This window comes from Aspergillus aculeatinus, assembly GCF_003184765.1.
Source record: "Aspergillus aculeatinus CBS 121060 unplaced genomic scaffold BO66scaffold_8, whole genome shotgun sequence".
Lineage (NCBI taxonomy): Eukaryota > Fungi > Ascomycota > Eurotiomycetes > Eurotiales > Aspergillaceae > Aspergillus > Aspergillus aculeatinus.
This window is the reverse complement of record NW_020291477.1, coordinates 528,331-546,880: the sequence shown is the minus strand read 5'-3', so window position 1 is coordinate 546,880 and position 18,550 is coordinate 528,331. Positions and strand designations below refer to the sequence as shown.

At 55.2% G+C, this 18,550-nt stretch overlaps 4 protein-coding genes across 4 annotated transcripts; 1 reads left to right on the top strand and 3 right to left on the bottom strand.

Annotated features, from left to right (window-relative positions):
- The first annotated feature begins 18 nt into the window (after positions 1-18).
- BO66DRAFT_389356 (putative ATP-dependent RNA helicase DBP6) lies at positions 19-2,938 on the top strand. The gene has a single exon (XM_025646781.1). It carries the CDS (start codon positions 66-68, stop codon positions 2,667-2,669), a length of 2,604 nt encoding a protein of 867 aa, XP_025507065.1. The 5' UTR covers positions 19-65; the 3' UTR covers positions 2,670-2,938.
- xlnD (beta-xylosidase XylA) lies at positions 2,920-5,742 on the bottom strand. Its single transcript, XM_025642830.1, has one exon. The coding sequence runs from the start codon at positions 5,621-5,623 to the stop codon at positions 3,170-3,172; it is 2,454 nt and encodes an 817-aa protein (XP_025507064.1). The 5' UTR covers positions 5,624-5,742; the 3' UTR covers positions 2,920-3,169.
- Positions 5,743-6,348: 606 nt separating this feature from the next.
- Positions 6,349-8,641, bottom strand: BO66DRAFT_389355 (amino acid transporter). The gene is made up of 4 exons (XM_025646780.1): positions 8,050-8,641; positions 7,935-7,981; positions 7,793-7,872; positions 6,349-7,724 (listed from the first exon to the last, which is right to left on the bottom strand). The coding sequence occupies exons 1-4, from the start codon at positions 8,260-8,262 to the stop codon at positions 6,472-6,474; spliced, it is 1,593 nt and encodes a 530-aa protein (XP_025507063.1). The 5' UTR covers positions 8,263-8,641; the 3' UTR covers positions 6,349-6,471.
- BO66DRAFT_418296 (uncharacterized protein) lies at positions 7,868-8,641 on the bottom strand (the record flags this gene model as incomplete). Its single annotated transcript, XM_025649732.1, has 2 exons — positions 7,868-7,981; positions 8,050-8,641. A coding segment is annotated over one exon (317 nt), but the record flags the coding sequence as incomplete, so codon positions are not given.
- Positions 8,642-18,550: the final 9,909 nt, after the last annotated feature.

Genomic DNA, 18,550 nt, shown 5'->3' with positions numbered 1-18,550 from the left:
TCGCCGCATTTCCCCAAACACCCCTCTTCGCACGTCCGCCCAGGACCTCTTTTGACCTCGCGATCATGGCCGGCGACCGCTCCGTACGTCAGGATACGTCCCACATGAGCTCAGGAACCCCGTCGAGCACGAAAAAGTCTCACAAGAGGAAGAGAGACCTCGATGGCTCCACCGTCGCTACCTCGACACCCACGCCGACCAAGAAATCCAAGAAAGATCCGGGTGCTGCGGCCGACTCCACCCCGTCCTCCGACGTCCGCAAGAAGAGAAAGCGATCCACGGGGGCGGCCGACGGTGCTGTTCCGGAAGTATCGACCCCGAAGGAGAGTGCTGTCTCGTCGATCCGCAGCGAAGCGCCTACTCCAAGCAAGGACGCTAAAGACAAGAAGAAATCGAAGCACTCGAAGCGACGGACATCAGGAACTGCTATCGAATCGGCTGAGGAACCTGCGAATCTAGACGATGTTGAAGAGAAGAGCGCCAAGGACTCAAAGAAGTCTGCCCGAGATTCAGAATCTACTCAGGCCGATGACGGCGATGCGAAACAGAAGGACAAGTTTGCGGGCATCAGGTCGAAGTTTGAAAAGTCTATGAAGGCGAGAGAGCTGGAAAAAGCACGCAAGAAGGATACGGTTGAAGACGACTCTTCAGGACTGTTGACGGCTGAACCGGTTGTAGCACAAGGCTTGGAACCTCTACCACAGCCTGAGCAAGTCCCTGAGGTGTTTGAGAAGCCTACATACTCGTCGCTTCCGGCCTGGTTGGCCAATCCCTTGCGGACCTCGGCGACCGAGAAGACGAAGTTCTCTGAATTGGGGATTAATGCGAACCTGCTGCGGGTATTGGAGGATAACGGCTACAAGGAAGCGTTTGCTGTGCAGTCGGCAGTCATTCCTCTGCTACTCCAGGGTCCCAAGAACCACGCCGGCGATGTCTGTGTCTCTGCAGCCACGGGCTCCGGAAAGACCCTATCTTACGTTCTACCGCTCGTGACCGCGCTTGAGCAGATCCCTGCCCCTCGGCTGCGGGGTCTCATTGTCGTGCCAACCCGAGAACTGGTGAAGCAGGCCCGCGAGGCGTGTGAGCTGTGTGCTGCTGGCTCCGGCCTGCGCGTGGGATCGGCTGTGGGTAACGTAGCCATCAAGGACGAGCAGCGCTCGTTGATGCGCATCGACCAGGTGTACGGGCCCGCGACGTTCCAGCGCCGCCAGAACGTGAAAATGACCGGGGACGACTGGACCAACTTCAACTTGCAGGACTATATCTCCGATGCGGTGGATTCGAGCGAGGCTCTGCCGGGGTACGTGCACCGTTCGGAACCGAACGTTGACATCCTCATCTGTACCCCGGGTCGACTTGTCGACCACATCCGCTACACCAAAGGCTTTACGCTGAAACACTTGGAGTGGCTCGTGATCGACGAGGCTGATCGGTTGCTCAACGAGAGCTTCCAAGAATGGGTTGACGTGGTCATGAATTCGCTGGATGTGCGCCGATCCCCCGAGGCGTTTGGCTTCAGCGGGACTTTCCTGTCGGAGCTGGGCCTCCCGATCCACAGCAGAGAGCCAAGGAAGGTGGTTCTGAGTGCGACCATGACCCGGGACGTGACCAAGTTGAATTCTCTCCGACTCGCCAACCCCAAGCTCGTCATTGTGGGTTCCACCGAAACCGCCGCCGTCGGCGACGACGAGAGTGGCGTGATCGCCGGCGCCGACGAGCAGTTCACCCTGCCGCCGACCTTGAAGGAGCACTCGATCTCGGTGGGCGATGGGTCGCTGAAGCCACTCTACCTGCTGCGCCTCCTCCTCTCCCACATCCGAATCAACGGCACCAAACAACCGGCCAAGGCCTCCGATTCGGACACTTCGGACGATACCGCCGACGAAACATCCTCCGACGAAGAAACCTCCTCGGACGAGTCCAGCTCGGACGATTCAGACTCAGATTCGGACTCAGACTCCGACTCGGACACATCCAGTTCAGGCTCGGACTCTGATTCAGACGACACCTCCGACAGCGAGTCTGATTCTTCGAGTTCTTCGGACAGCGACAGCGATAGCGACAGCTCCACCTCTACCTCCACCTCCCCAACCAAAGCCACCCGCCTCCGCCCCTCCAACACACAAACAAACACGCCGACCGTCCTCATCTTCACCAAATCCTCCGAATCCGCCTCGCGTCTCGCGCGCCTGCTCGCGCTGCTAGACCCGACCCTCGCCTCCCGCACAGGCACGATCATCAAGTCCAACAAATCCTCGGCCTCGCGCAAGACGCTGACCGCCTACCGCCGCGGCAAGCTCTCGATCATCATCGCGACGGACCGCGCCTCGCGCGGCCTGGACCTGCCCCGCCTGACGCACGTGGTCAACTACGACGTGCCGACCAGCGTGACGACCTACGTGCACCGCGTGGGCCGCACGGCGCGCGCCGGCCTGCTGGGGCAGGCCTACACGCTCGTCGCCCACCGCGAGGGCAAGTGGTTCGCGCAGCAGATCGGCGGCGCGGCGGACGGGAAGATCGTGCGTGGTATTGCTGGTGGTGCCGACCCGCAGAAAATGCACCGGGTGACCGTCAGCCTGGAGGGGATGAAGGAGGCGCGCAAGCGGTATGCGGAGGCGTTGGACGTGTTGGAGCGGGAGGTGCGGAGCGGGGGGAAGGAGACGCGGTAGGTCTGTTTGCGGTGTTGTCGGTCTAAGGACAGGACAGGACAGTGAGGCAGATCAGCCGTGGAGGGGGGAGGGGAGGTTACGGGCTTGTTATTCCCGGAGTATGTTATCGAATATAGACTAAAATTCTGCACGGAGGGCGTTGGCTTTGCTGTTGTTATCATTCTTATGGACCTTACTAGTGGTTAGGGGGGAGGAGTGTGTACTGTATATAGCGTGTTATTCTTGCTTGCTTGCTTGCTTGCTTGCTCTCTCGCAAAGAAAGGGAATAATTCCTCCTTTACTTCGCTGCACTGAAAATAGTACCGAACGTGGAACTTTTACATGCGTTCGTTAACTATGCACAACCACTCGGTGGTAGTCGGTTCGTCGATGGCGGACATAAGCCAACCTAAGCTTTTTCATCTAGCCCTGACCCCTCACGCACTCGTCCTATTACGATATATACACCACCCTCCCTCCCAAGTTCCCTCTTACCCCACCCCCAGCCACAGAAGAACAATCTACTCATCCCCCTTCACCCCCTGCACCTCCTCCGGCCACTTCACCAACACCACCGCCTCCCCCACCAACTCGACCTCGACCACGACCTCGCGCTCATTATTCAAGGCCACCTCATAGCGCCCCGGAAACAGCACGGAATTCCCGTCGTCATCGACCCTCGCCAACCGATCCACCGCCACAGGCACATTCAACACCGCCGTGCCCCCCTCCTTGGCCACGGCACCGAGCCTATCGAACCCGACGAGCCATTTATTCGGGTACGGGGACGGGCCCGCACTCGAGGTGTTGGCGTACAGCAGGGCGGTGTAATCGGAGTCCCTGGCCCCGGAATTCGTGATGGACGCCGTGAAGTTGAAGAGGGTGTGTTGGGCGACGGTGGTGGTGTCCGGGTGTGCGGAGGAGGTGAGGTCTGTGATGTTGAATGTATACTTCTTCGCTGCTGCTGCTGCCGCTGCTGCTGCGGAGGTCGTGTTCTGGGTGGAAGAGGGCAGGGAGGAAGCCTTGAAGGTGGTGTAGAAGAGGCCGTGGCCGAATTCGTAGACGGGTTCGCCGGTGTACCACATGTAGGTTTGGCCTGGGTTGTTGGTGGTGGTGTTGGGCCGCAGGTTCATGTCGAGCGCCGAGAAGCTCTCGGCGTAGGAGGCGGGGTACTGGGTCGTGGTGAGGCGGCCGGCCGGGGCGCGGGCGCCCGTGAGGATGTCGCGGAGGGCGAGGCCGCCGGATTGGCCCGGGTAGCCGCCCCAGAGGAGGGCGTTGACCTTCGGGTTTGCTTTCAGGGCGGACGAGTCGACCTGCCCGCCGCCCATTTGGTACACCACCAGGGGCTGGGACTCGGATTTCTGCGCGGCCAGTTGCGCGATCAGCTCGAGCTGGTTGCCGGGCCAGGCGATCGAGCTGCGGTCTTGGGCTTCCGCCTCGATGGTGTTGTCGATCCCGCCGAAGAATACGATGGTGTCGGCGGCGCGCGCGGCGGAGAGCGCGGCGCTGAAGTTCGCCGTCGAGTTCGTGGAGATCTCCGTGCCGGCGGCGTAGTGGACCGTGTAGCCGGCGGCCGTGAAGGCGTCGACTGGGCTGATGAGGTATGGCGCCGCGCCGTAGTAGTTGCCCTGGAGCTGGGTGGTGGCGTTGGCCCAGGGGCCGATGAGGGCGATGGATTTGTTCTTACCCGAGGAGGAGGAGGGAAGCGGGAGGGCGCCGTCATTCTTCAGGAGGACGATGCCCTCGACTGCCGCTTCGTAGGAGATGTTCCATGCGTCTGTCTTTTGGACGTCGGACCAGCTCAGGCTGCGGTACGGGCTGCTGCTGCTGTTGCCGTCGAAGTAGCCCAGCCGGACGAGGTTGGCGTACAGCCGGATGAGCCCGCGCTCGATGTCGTCGCGGGCGACCGCCCCGGTGGTGATGGACTCATTGAAGTGGTACTGGTAGGAGGTGCCGCAGTCGATGTCGGTGCCAGCGAGGATAGAGTCGGCGGCGGCACTGGACTCGTTGGCCGCGTAGCCGTGGGGGTTGAAGACGCCGTAGACGGCGCCGCAGTCGCCGGAGACGTAGCCGTGGTCGACGAAGGAGAAGGTGTCGCGCAGGAGGGTCTGCAGGAAGAAGGTGTTGGAGCAGCTGGGCACGCCGTTGACGGCGTTGTAGGAGCACATAACACTGTGAACGCGGGCATCGCGCGTGGCCACGAGGAACTGCGGCGTGTAGTACTCGGCCAGGTCTTGCTGCGTGATGTTGACATCGTTCCCCAGCCGGGAGTGGTTGTCCCAGTTCTCGATGTCATAGCCAGCAAAGTGCTTGGCTGTTGCTGCGAGCTTCAGATGCTCTGGGTCCACGCCACCCTGGATACCCGTGATGTATTCGTAGGCGTAGGCGGCTGTGAGAGTGTACGCATCCTCGCCCGGAGTTTCCTGTCCGCGACCCCAGACGGGGTGACGGAAGGCATTGATGTTGGGGGCGTAGACATCGAGACCGTAGCGGCCGGCGTTGTTGAAGGCGCGACCCTGAGTTGAGATAATGGAGGCGATCTGGTTGATCAGGGTGCGATTAAAGGCAGCAGCGGAGAGAATGGGCGAGGGGAAGGATGTCGCCCAGCTGTAAGCCCCCTCGTCCGTGAAATTGCCGCGGTCCAGGCCATGCAAGGCCTCACTCCAGACTTGGTATGGAGGCAGGCCTAGACGCGGGACACCCGGGCTGGTATTACCAGTGTTGGCGATGAGCTCCTCGAGGGTGAAGAGGGAGATCAGGGCCGCGGCGCGGTCATAGGGCGAGGCGGTCGAGTCGCAGACGACGTTCTTGCTCAGAGGACCGCTCTGGCAGTCGGGGAAGGACAAGGAGATTGTATCCAGACATTGCGGAAACAAGTCCGGGTTGGCCTCGACGTTGTAATCCACGTAGCTGCTGTTATGTTGGGCCAGAGCTTGGGGCAACAGCGCCAGCAGAGCAAGAGCCGCCACAGCCATGGCGGTGGTTGTGGTTGAACGGAGGGTGAGAGGAATTGGGGGAATTGGGGGAATTGGGGGAATTGGGGGAATTGAGCGACAACGTCATACTGAAACCTCAATTGTGCCGGCAAATGTGAAGGAATTTATAGTCGAGTTGAAGCGTCGAGTCGAGTCAAGCCGAGTATAGATGCGGGGTGGCTGCGGAGAAACCGGCGATGTGGTGCAAGAGGCGTGTCGATCATCTTCCCTTGCTCACTTTAGCCTGAATCCTTCCCTAGCTTCATGTTGCTTGATCTTGCTTTAGCCGGAGAGGAGCTGAGGAGGAGCTGAGGAAGAGTTGAGGAGGAGTTGAGGAGAAGAAGGGGCAGGCGAAGGAAGCTGCGTCACAGTCGGGTAAATGAGCTTGTCGGACATCATCCGATGTGGTGCGATTCTTTTCTCGCGTCTTGCCATTTTTTTTTTGGCTCAATTCACCCACCGACACTACATCTACCGGTGCTCTCGGCAGTTGCGAGCAGAAAAAAGCATCTTTGCGAATTCTTGAATCGTTGAGGCCCGCACCCTGGACAGGCTAATGTCTACAACGTCTCGTGTTCTCTCGGACGGACACTGACGAGGTGATGTGGATTCCGACTCGGGTCATGCACCTCCACTAGTATCAACGATATAGCTGCATAAAGCTCACTACTCGACAGCAACAACAGCACCATACAAAGACTATCAAGAATCGAATGAAGAAGTACAGAATCGACGACTTTTAAATTACCTCTATATCTAGAAAATCCCCCTTCATCTGAACATTAAAATATACTATATAATCACATCATTGCTCTGCTCCTGCCGATTATCATCTAAAAAAAGTCAAACTAGATAGCATCCTTAGCCAAAGCCTCACTCTCGATCGCCACCACCGTGGGACCCTGGTAATCCCCCTTCTTCGCCACCCAGATGCCCGCAATCAGGATCGTGAACCCGCCAGTGATCAGACACGTGTAGTTCATCGTCTCGGCATCCACGGGCATCGAGAACGGGAAACAGAAGATCACGATGAACACGATGATGAAGGCGCACGTGACACCGTTCACGATGAAGCCCACGGGGCCGGACATCCAGAACCACCCGCGGGGGATGCCCTGACGCCCGCGCAGGAGGTGCGGCAGGATGGCCGCGAGGTAGGAGATGGTGGTGAGGACGACGAACGAGCTGACGAAGGCGCTGAAGGCGGTGGAGTTGCCGACGTAGATACAACCCAGGACGAGGGGGATGACGCCGCTGACGAGCACGGCGGCGAGGGGGTTCTTGTGCGTCGGGTCGACGCGGCGGAGGTAGCCGCTGAAGGGGGTGGCGCCGTCGCGGGCGAGCGTCCACAGGACACGGCTGGAGGTGAGGTAGCAGCCGATGATGGCCACGACCAAGGGGAGGAGCGAGACAATGATCAGACCCAGGGAGCCGCCGCGGGAGCCGGTGATCTGGACGTAGATCTCGGTCAAGGGGTAGAGGTAGGGGGCGTCGAGGACGGCGTCCAGGTCCGTGATCCCGTAGAAGATGACGATGAGATAGAGGAACGCCGTGAAGAAGCCCATGACGTACTGTGCCAGCATGCCGATGGGGATGTTCTTGCCCGGTTGCGGGACCTCTTCCGCCAGGTGCGAAATCACGTCCGGCGTGCCGACGGCAAACGCTCCGTTCAACATTCCCAAACAGAATACGAAACCGTTGCTGCTGTAGCCGGCTTCATTGAGCCAGTCTCGCCAGACAAAGTCGTCGGTCGCATAGGGTTGGCCGTTGACGTGCGGCATCACCGCGCACACAATCACCGTGATCAGGAAGCCAGCCACCGTCAATGCTCCCCCGACGGATTCGATCATGGGAAGCGCCCGGTTGGCAAAGGCGACGGTCAGACAGCAGCCGATCGAGCAAATCAGGTAGGCAATGAAGACGTGCCAACGCTGGATGGTGTACTCGGGGTGGAAGAGCGCGTAGGCCGACACCACCTGTGTGCCTAGAATCTGCGTCGTAGATGCGGCGCCGAAGATCCAGGCCAGAAAGTTCCACCATCCGGCGAAGAAGCCGACCGAACGTCCGTATCTACCAGCGGTGATGGTTGCCCAGTGGTAGACTGTTGAGCGAACGAATTAATCATTAGTCCTTTGATCATCAGTCCTCTCATGGTGGGATTGGACTCACCTCCACCGGAGGATGGCATGGACGAGGCCAGCTCGGCCAGGGAGGCGGCGATGAACCAGTAAAAGAAGGAGGCAGCGATCCTGCAAGCGACAGTCAGCTTTCTGCTCCTTATACCTGAATCCATGCAGTAGAATCGACGTACATCTCATAGATGACACCGGGCGGGCCGCCATCATAGATAGCTGTGACCTGTAATGGCAGTCAGTCACTATCCACTACTACTACCACCACCACTATGGCCAACAAGATACACATACAATACTTCCACCCAAGGCGATCCAGGTATTTCCACTGGTCAAAGCCAGACCACAGATATTGATGAAGCCAAAATTCCGATCCAGCTCCTGCTTGTGACCGGAAGCATTGATGGGGGCCGAGACAGACGAACGACGACCGTCGGAGGGGGAATGCAACTCAATCGCCGCGGGATCGCCGGCATATTGCTTGGCCTCATGCTGCTGCTGCTCCATGCTGTTTAGGTGCGAAGCATGGGAAGATCTTATCTTATCCGTAAGGCTGGAAAGAGGATCGATCAAAGGAAGAAGAAGAAAAGAGAAAAGCTGCAAAAGAAGAAGGAGAAGAAGAAGCAAACAGGAAAGAGGGAAAAAAGGACCAGGGGCAGAGAGAGACTGGTTTTGCTTGAGTGCTTTTTCAATCTTCTCAACTTTCCACTAATGCATGCAGGGTTAATTACTTCTTCGCCTCCCGCCGAAAAGTTCAGCAGGCTGCAGGACCATGAGGAAGAAGAGCGAGAGCGCGAGATCTCGATCGTACGACGACCGGAGAGCGGCAAGGGGGGAAGAGAGCCTGGGAGGCAGAGACAGCCAACGAGAGGAGGGAGCAGTATGCGATTCCCCATTTGGTGTGTGGTTAGTTCATCCTTGGGTCAAAGTTAAAGGATATTAACTTTGCCCCGATGGATGAAGCATTGAAGCAGAAGGCAGGGATCGACACGATGGGGAGTAGGAGTCGACTCATTCGACCTCGGAGAGAGTAAAGCATGCAAGCGGAAGAAGATGAGGAGGAGCCATGGATGAGAATGGTTAAGTCATCATGCATGTCAAGTTATTCAACAAACAACTACTACGTAGAATAGACAGGCACGCGACACACCCCTGACTCTTTGCAGATGCATTTGTTGCATGCATAAATTGACTCACAACTATGACACTCCCTCCCTCCGTTATCAAGAAGAAGATATAATCAACCTGACACATGGCTGTAGCCTCAGGCTGTCTACCAGCCCATAACCAGCCAACAACCAGCCAATAACCAGCTGAACACGCCAAGCGACAACCGATATTACACCAATTCCACTAAAGGTACTACACATTGTCTACAGTAAAGTACTATCAAAAGCAATATCCGAAGCTCATCTGGCCAGCAATCGACCCCATACAACTCCCCAAAGCACAGATCATTCCCCGGTCCCTGAGGACCACAGGTTAGACATTTGGACATTCAAATTGGTCACGGAATCTTCGGAAATCCGGACGGAGCGTGCCGTTGCCCACACCAAGCCAAGTCACCAGCGAAAAAACCTCTCAAACTTTCAACTGTCCGTCTGCCGGCTCCACCAGCCGCAGTCAACGAATCTCCGTTCTCCATACTTCAGGAACTCGTCCCAACCAAGAACAAGTTACAAAGGATGCTGGCGTAAGACAATTCAGAACACTAACCAAGTGGATTCGTAGGACCAATCTCCGGTGGAGATTAGGCCACACTAATCCTTAAACACTTTATGCATTTGAGACAAGCTGCAAAGTTAATTTGCATCGCATTGCTGCATTCATTCCTGGTGGTCTAACCAGTTGAAGTGAGCATCGACCTCGTGCCTGCCAGGGTTTGTACCTGCAGCTGATCAACCTGCAGGTGAGATATCAAAGAGCAATGCTTGTTCCAGCAACCCAACGGTCGGTCGGTCGCTCTTATTCTGCAGACCGAGTCTTCGTCCGAAACAAACATGAATGATTGCGCACGCCTGATGTAGAGCCGGCGCCATCTCGAACGGTCCCGTGCTAGATCCAACTAGCCCAGCCAAAGCAGCAGGGGTGTAAGGGTTTTTCAAGCCGGAGGCGGAAATTCCATCCTCTTTCGAAGATTATGCCCGGCCCGTTGCGACTACTATTCCTTTAGTTGCTGGACTAGAAAGCCCAATCGACCCTCGCTTCGCTTATTCTTGGCCTGTTGCGCGAACTTCCGGTCTCGTGCAGATTTCTGTCTTGAGAGTTGCACACGATAACCTCTCGGGTATGCTCCCCGAAGAACCTGAAGCCAGCGAAACAGCACGAGAGTCAGCCTAAACATCCAGAGTGATCCTACTCATTCAACTTGGGATAGTCGCGATCGCGACAACTGTGACTGTCCGAAGTCCACGCTTCTGCTCCGGAAGCGACCGACCCGGAGGATACAGGCTGTCGGATAGTGATCCGGAACCAGGAGCTCGTATCGTCCTTCGGATGATATATATTTAATATCGTTGACGCGAAGGATTCGCCTCTAAACATAGGCGGAACGAGGTGAAACTAGGGGATACTTCCTACACCTCGGAAGGATTTTTCTTGCTCGCCTATGGTATCCGAGACAGCATTGATTGAAAAATGCACATGGAGTCGGTCAACGTGCGAAACGAGTCCTCCGTATTCTCAAAGAGAGTCACTTAACTGTGGTATAACTTCGTACAATGAATAGCTTCCTGCGCTAAGTTTGCTGCTCATGATCACATAGAATGAGCCAGTGAGCCATGATGTCGATCGCGCTCCTCAATGTCTAACGCCTGAACCGAATACTGCCGACCTTCATCGTAGGCTTTTTGCAACTGAGCAAAGCGTCGCGCGACCGCAGTGGTTTTGCTCGTCGAACACCAAGACTTTTAGAATGGTAGGGGAATTGCAGAAAGTTCTAACATGGTCAGCAAATCACTCCACCCAAGTGCTATCCACACCTAGGAGCAGCTGAGAGCCAGCTGCTTGAAGAACGACTACACTGTTAGCGCTTGCGATCAATGCTTGTTGTTTAATTCTGGACAATACAGGCGAGCCGTGACATAAAGAATGACCGGGAATGGCTCTTTTCTGGCCGCTACGAGTAGGTGAAAGTGTAGGAGCGTGCGATAAAGCAGCACTTGGCCCAAGTTTGAGACTGGAGACAAAACCTGGCGGTATCCTTAAGATTCTTCGCAAACAACGAAAAAGCTTGATGTCGCCCCTACAGGTAGTTTAATCCTAGACGATCGTCCGATGAGAGCAGCAAACATCCCAGTTTCGGAAGACTCGATAAATTTTGGCATGCTCTTACCGTCCGACCTGCAAAAAGACAATATCTCGTCCTTCCAAGGGACCGTCGTGGTCGGGACTAATGGCAAGGGCTGCTCAGGTTGAGAATGTAGAGGATCCACTGACGTTGAACCGTGAGTCGCAATGTAATTTGCTTTCTGCTGCACGTTCCTCGGATGATGAGCACACCGCGGTGCGAATGCATCGCATGCAGGATGAAGCAAACATCCTTAATCCAACAACACAGCAGTCGCTTGTCGATGGTCAGTGTGCGTTCACCCGTGACGAAGTCCTTTGACAGCGGCGACAGATTTTTGTGATTTAACATAATATCTACCCGAGCTTAGCGAAACCTCTCGATCGACCGACATGAGAATGGCACTGTCTGGTCATCAATGCCGATGCAACGACCAGTTGTCAGATGCTTCGACAGACTGACGTGTGATCGTACCCGTAGCTGATGCAGACAAGGGCTGTCAAGCAACACGCGAAGGGAGGACAGATTGCACCGAATGACTGTCATTACCTCGTCCTGCTGATAGAGATGCAGCATCTCTTCCGTGTGTTTGCACTTCTGTCAAGCCATCTCGACTGATCGTAAGCCACAATCTCGGCTCGAAACATATCGGTGACATTGGTAGTTTGTATACATTCTGCCGATAGTCTGACATGAGCCTGCGCGAACGACGGTGACACCTCAACGCGAAGAGCACATGCACATCAAGCATCTGTCATGAGCATGCACAATCACCGGACAAACGGGATCGCGCTGATTAGTTGGGGGACATCGCAGTCTCAAGTGGCGGTCTGTAAAGGGCTTGTCGAGTCATATCGCAGGCATCGGGCGAGTGAGAGCCATGCGGCGTCGATACGAGAAATGGATCATTTGAGCCGGAGGCTGCAACAACTAAGAAGCTCCGACGCGCTCGGCGTCGGGTTGTGAGCAGGGTCATCCTGGAGTCCGACTGTACAGTCTCCGATCTACTCTGCCCTCGGTCGCAACGCGATTCGCGCATACAGCGCTTCGAGATCAATAGCAGACAGTTCCGATATTTTGTCGTCCTAGGGCATCAACAGGGATCCAGGCATGATTCACACCAGGTTCACACGTGTCATGGGGCTAAGACGCCATCGGGACTATGAGCTGCATATTCAATTCACGTACAGGGTACGCGTTGGGCGGCATGCTGTACCCCTCGAGCGCAGCCCGTATGTGAGTAACACAGGGACGCAGGTGCGGGGTACACCAGATTGCGCATCGAGTGTCAGCTGTCACGGAAGCGCCCTAAGCGATCCCCTCCAAAGGCATGAGAGTCGAGTCGGTACGGTTCCTGTCGAGACATCTCGATATCGACATAGAGCCTCGATGCTGCCCAGCTCGTTCTGGGCCCGACAACCACCCGCAACTGGTTGTCGTCTCGGTCTATAGGCCGCGAAGGGTGCCATATCCTGATTTGGACCAACTTAGGAACCCCTCATATGACGCACTGATTACATTCGGGGTTGCAGATACACACGTGTCAGCGCCATTGGATCTTGGACACGGTCGATCCAGGCTATTGAGGCCTTGGGGGAGGGGTGGCTAGACTGCAAACTGGTCCGTGTTCAGTCAGGTTGCATTGTATCTGATCGGCTCGGAGAAAGGGTGCCATGTGACGCAAGCTTTCCCGGTTGTTACTGGGATCGGAAATTGAAGTACCCAAGTACCACTGGTATGGAAGTGAGAGTCCCCTAATTAGCCTGTCGAGTTGGAGTCAATGAAGTGGCTGGTTGAAGAGCCTCCGAAGTATTGGTACACAGCTGTGAGACTGAAATGTGCCTTGAGTGGGGTTCGCGATGCGATCTTATCTTGACTGACGCCATAGATAACAGTAATGGAGGGACCCTGGCGTCATCGGCAGCGAGATGGGTTTGGCTGTGAGAACCAGACCGTCAGCATAGGGTTTTCTTCGGCAAAACCACCCTCAAGTCGATGATCAGGAAACGGGCGTCGTGTTAGCCTGTGTTGTTGGTAAAGACTTTCTTACCCCCTCATCCCGACAACGCAGAGACGGTCGATGTACATACAGTACAGTAGTACTTGCAAGCCGCGCCCTCTACCCCGCCTGCATTCCGTGCGCTGCAGATCGACCCCTCAAACAAACCCGAGACCGCTCATCCTTTCAAACTGATTCTTGATACATGCCAACTGGGGTGATCAGAGAAGGGGTAACTGACATTGCACCCCAAGTCCCCAGAGTCTCGGGTCGGTGACCTGAAGGGGGAATGGATGAACTTCCCCAATCAATCCCATTCTCATTGTATGAGCATATGCTGCGTAACGGTGGCAAGGACTGTTCTTGGAATGATTTCGGTGAGAGCTGAGGTTTAGCTAACAACAATCTGATTGAATGATAACAGTCCACCTGGTTCGGGACAGGCAATGTTGGAGAACATGGAATCGAACCCCGCCGCCACTGAGCCGCCCGGTGATTGCGATTAGGGAGAGTCTCCTCCCCGCTATCGTGGCGGCGGGGAGGTCAGTCAGGTGACCGATGAGCGCCCGGTGAAGACACAGCCATGAGGGTTGAGGGCGGGCGGGTGGATGTCTTTGCCACATTTCCATCACGGGTGGCGGTGTCATGGCCAACACCGCAAATACCGAGAGATACCTAAGGTCCTGCCCGGAGTACTCCGTAGAATTGAACGTAGCCACCAGCTGATCGAGATCCAAACATATCCAGGAGAAACCGAGTCGACTCATCTCCCTGCTTGCCACTGAAATAGGATAGATGCATACTGTGAACTGCACATTCCATACGATCTCTGGCTCCTGCTGCTGAGAGGGCGCTGCCTGTGGCTTCTGGGAGATGTTGATATATCGAATCTGATCCATGTACGGGTACACGGACCCAAACTATGTATATCATGCGCATTGAGTTATGTCCATCACTGCAAGTAAGGGCTCAGGCATCAAGCTTGGGGTAGAAAAGAAAGTACGAAGTACGAGTACTCTTGTAGACTCAAGCTTTGCATGTGAAAATCCATGGAGCACTGCTGGCTGAATGATCGCCGAGAATCTGAAGGGTCTCATCCATTACTGAACCCGCAAAGGAAAAGGAATGTTTGTTTGTACTCCGTACTGTACGGAGTACCACGGGGAAGATCTCCCGTCTCTGGCAATATCAAATCCCGGCGAAGATGAGAGTGCGGCGGCACTGCGGATAGCACTTCCCCTTTCCTCTGTCTAAGGGAAGTCTGAGACGAGACCGTCCCAGACAAACATTGAAGGCACAATAATGTACTGTGTACGGTAACTTGCTCTAGTAAACAGCTGCAGTGCGCGCAGTGCGCACCCCTCTGTCCTGGGCTCTCACCCCACCCAACCAACCCCCGATTCCCCAAATTCTCTCTCTCGACCCGTCTTGACTTCTTGAAAGTTGACACCCCTCCATCTGATTAAATTATGGGCCCCCCTCCCCTCCCTCCCCCAACACAACACCCGAAACAGACCACGTACACATCTACGAGTACTCCGTATTTGAGGTGGTATGTGTTCAAAAAAAATGAGCTGGTATACGCACACAGCCCACCCATCCCGAGTTACCCTTCAACACCCTCCAACAGCCAGCCGGAGTTTTTTAAAAAAAAAAAGAAAACAATCCAACCACCAAAAACAAACACCTACATATTCCGTAGCATACACACTATGCGGGCAAAAAAAAACAAACAAACAAACACAACCAGAAAAGAAACCCATCCCCCCCCCCCCCACTTCAATCCTTAGAACTGCACCATCTGGCAAAAGCGCAGGTTAATCCCAAACCAACCTAGCGGGCATCATCGCGCGCCAAACCAAATCGAGAATCTCATGCATCTGAGATCTCCCTCTCTGTTTCTCTCGACCGAGATTCGAATTCTGAACCGGTCCGGTCGAGGGGGGAGGGGGATGATTGACAGGGCTGCGACTGTACTGCACACTGCACTGCACCAACTAGACTTAGGTAGGCTTAGACCCGTCCATTGAATCTGTGTTTTGCGCTGTTAAGATTTTTCTTGGTGCAGAGTATAAACTCGGCCTTACTGCTCTTGTCACTTTGGACGGAGTTTATTCGAGTCTAGACTACGTAGTCGATGATGTTTTGAAGAAGTATATTTGGCAATGCATCCGTCGCGATGATGGGGACATGTACGGAGAAAAGAGTGCACGAAGAGCTCAGCCACGATGTGGCGAAGCTTCTTGAGCAGCAAGACATCTCCGTGATTGCTTCTGAAGAGTGAAGCATTCATTACCACCCGTAGACGGATGTAGGAGCCGAGGTATACGGGAGTATACGTACACCGTTACTATTCGTAGCGGGATTCTTCGACCCCAAAAAGGCCGAGGGGGGGGGCACTTTCTGATGAGGATGTCCGCGGGTTGCTAAGAAAGATTAAGATGACAAGTGGATCAAAATGAAGAAAAGGTTCCGCGCACGAGCTAGGTTTCCTCTCTGAGCACTTGGCGTCTGGCTCACTGGGTCGCTTAATGTGCTCGGCTCGGCTGCTTGGGTAGTTGTTTTGGATGCTGATTGCTGCGTGGTCTTCACGTCGACTCCGTAGTGGATTATTGTTTACTTTGCTCTACTACAGTATTCATACTAGCGCTGAGAGTAGTTAGTAGCTTGCTTAGTTGTTGGTGCCTGCGGCCGCCCTCTCTCCCCACCTCAGTCTGTCTCTTCATCGAAACGACAGTGCGGTGTAGGCAATTGTCTAGTTTCATTGTCGTTGCAAAAGCAAAGCGCTAGACTCGAATTCTTCAGCGAACAGAAACAAGCCAGGAGTAGAGAAAACATGCTCCATCGACTCGAAACTACCCCGAGATCCAGCTTGGACCCCTTCGCCCCCTTTTGCCCACGTTGATCAACAACAACCACTCCATCCCCGTATTCACAGTTTGAAGAAACATGGATTCTCCCATCTCTCGAACGACAGCATCGTTTCTCGGACCACCGGACGGGCGAGGGGGCGGGCGGGCGGGCTTCGAGCCCTTCGACGAGCGTTCGACGAGATTACTGATTTAGGATGGATCGACGGAGATCCTCCCCCCGAGTCTCTCCTTAGCATCAACCTTCGAACCATGGTTCCGGGCCCTGCTGGCAGTTGGTGTCGGGAGACGAAGAACGGGTTGCTGGGGAAGTCCAATTTGGACAGAAAATGGCCCGGAGACTTTTCGGTCTGTTTTCGTCCCCTTTCACCCTCACCGGGAGTCGTCGCTGTTCGAAGTCTCCAGCCATCTTCCAGTCTCGGCAAGAATCTCGTCTCGCCGCGCCGAGTCTCAACCAGAACCTGAGGGGTTTTCTGTGGTTGAGTGCCTTTTTTAGGTTCCTACTTTAGCAATCCGGCCGGTTTGATACGATGCCGTACGCGTTTACTCCGTCGTAGACTCGTAGTATATCGTGGAGATCATCTTCCTTGGATCGCGAATCGATTCTCGTCCGATTCAAAATGAGTTAGGGCGATCATCGAAAATGCCTGTGCTTTCATAGGGGCAGGCAGATGATTGATAGATCAACTGCCAGAATGCTTGGCCTTGGCACTATTCCTTAGCGACTTGTGCTACGGAGTACTCAGCGACTAGCAGCCTAAGGGTGATGTTTTGTTGGGCAGGGCGTCGTCTGGCTGCCTCGTCACACGCGTTTTGTTTTTGATGCGCTCAAGCTGCTGATCTAGCTGCCGGTTGCTGTTACATCGTCCATGCCATGCCGACTTGCGTTCCAGGTTGGCCCCGATTTTGAGACCATCGGAAGAAACCCTTTCCAGCGCCTTCCATATAGCAGAACGAACTATAGTTCCTGTCGCATACATCCCTGCGCTGTATAGACGCCATTGTCGTCATGATTCCTGGTCCCCTGCAAGTGAAGACAAGGCGATTGGCAGGACAGGCTAGTTCGGATCCTGCAGTAGTGTACATGTTGAACATCCCAGGTTGCTTCCTTAGTAAGAGGAGTAGTCTAGACTGCCCTGACAGGGCAACTGAATAGTGATTGTACCTATTAAGCGACTGTCGAAGCTACTCAATACGATGGCCGACAGTGCCGGGGCTGATTGCACCTGTACGGCGGCGGATGTCTTACAGCAATAGCTGCAGGTCGCACCAACCAGCGAGCCCGATGGGAGAACTAGTGAAATCGTGACCAATTTAGACTCGCCGTAGCGGCTTCCCGAACGACTCTCAATCTCGGATGCTGTTTCAGACTGCAGGACGACTCGACGAGGGAGTCGCAGACGGGTCAATTATCTCTCCGGGAGCTGTCAGGTACGCGAGTGAGCCCAGCTGACCTATACTCTGTCCGTCGTAGGGTGTACGTAGTACGTTGACAGGGCTTGGATCCCGTGCAGAGGCGTCGAGGACTCCAATTTCAACGGTCGGTCAGCAAAGATCCGCCTGCAGCGAGTCAGTGGCAGTGAAAGTGACTTGAGGTGAAGCTGGAGAGCACTCAAAGCAGACAAGTCAAACCCTCAACGGCCGAGGTACAGCGGAAGAGCTAGCCGAAAAGGGAAATGAGGCCACCGCGACAGTCATAACCGTTACATAATCGACTCCAGGCGGGTTCCAGTTTGCCCGAAGTTGCGGCGGCGGGAACATAGGTCGCCCTGGAGAGGCGGCGACCGTCCAGTCTGCGGGCCTGGAGACTGAGTGCCAGCGTCTTTCGGGGTCTGTCCGTGCTGGTCGGAGAGCACTGACCAATGACAACGTGGCAAAGGGATCAGGGCCAATGATCGTGTAGCGATAAGCTGATGGTCCAAGTCGCCAATTCGCAGGCGAGCTCAGGAAGATCCGCTGCATTGGGAATGGCCGTCCGCAGCAGTCATTGGGTACCGGCTTCAATTTCACCGTGCAAGAGGTGGACCGTACCAGTCCGGCCCTCCGAACTAGTGTGATGTAGATTGATTTGGGACTTCCACGGCTTCCGAAGCTCTTCATTTTCATTTCCATCTACCCTCTAATCCTTATCCGACCGGATTGATTGGCACGGGATAGGTAGTACGACTTAGTCGGTCTGTCACCGCCAGATTGCCCGTGTCCTTGCCGAGCAGGAAGAAGTAATAAAGTGAGCCACTTGCAAGGGGAGGGTGACAGATAGTGAGGTCTGCGCCAGAAAGGATGCAATTCCAAGCCCGTGCTATAGTACTAGGTAGCCATAATCACCCGAGGTTGAGTTGGTTGGTGTGTACGGAGTAGCTAGTAGGCTATACAGGAAGTACTCCGTACAGGGTGTACATACAGTACACGATGCCAGATGGTGGTCTCGTGAACTCTTCCTAACAGAGTAACCCTCTGCGGTCACTGCTTTTTGCTAAGGCGGACGCTCGGTGGAGCCGAGGTTGCAGTGGGGCCACTTTCCGGCTTCTCTTCGTCCAACCAGCACCATCTCTATTCTGATTTCACCGGTAGCCGCCGAAATGTAGCGTTCCAGCTTGGTAGGAGCGCGGTAGAGAACCGCTCCACGGGGGGGGGGGG

Bases quoted from the DNA above. Each gene is read 5' to 3' on its own strand.
- BO66DRAFT_389355 (XM_025646780.1), bottom strand. From the start codon at position 8,262: ATGGAGCAGCAGCAGCATGAGGCCAAGCAATATGCCGGCGATCCCGCG. The intron at 7,982-8,049 runs GTATGTGTATCT...CTGCCATTACAG, and splicing joins TCGCCTTGGGTGGAAGTATT to GTCACAGCTATCTATGATGG. The intron at 7,725-7,792 runs GTGAGTCCAATC...TTCGCTCAACAG, and splicing joins CATGCCATCCTCCGGTGGAG to TCTACCACTGGGCAACCATC.
- BO66DRAFT_389356 (XM_025646781.1), top strand. From the start codon at position 66: ATGGCCGGCGACCGCTCCGTACGTCAGGATACGTCCCACATGAGCTCA.
- xlnD (XM_025642830.1), bottom strand. From the start codon at position 5,623: ATGGCTGTGGCGGCTCTTGCTCTGCTGGCGCTGTTGCCCCAAGCTCTG.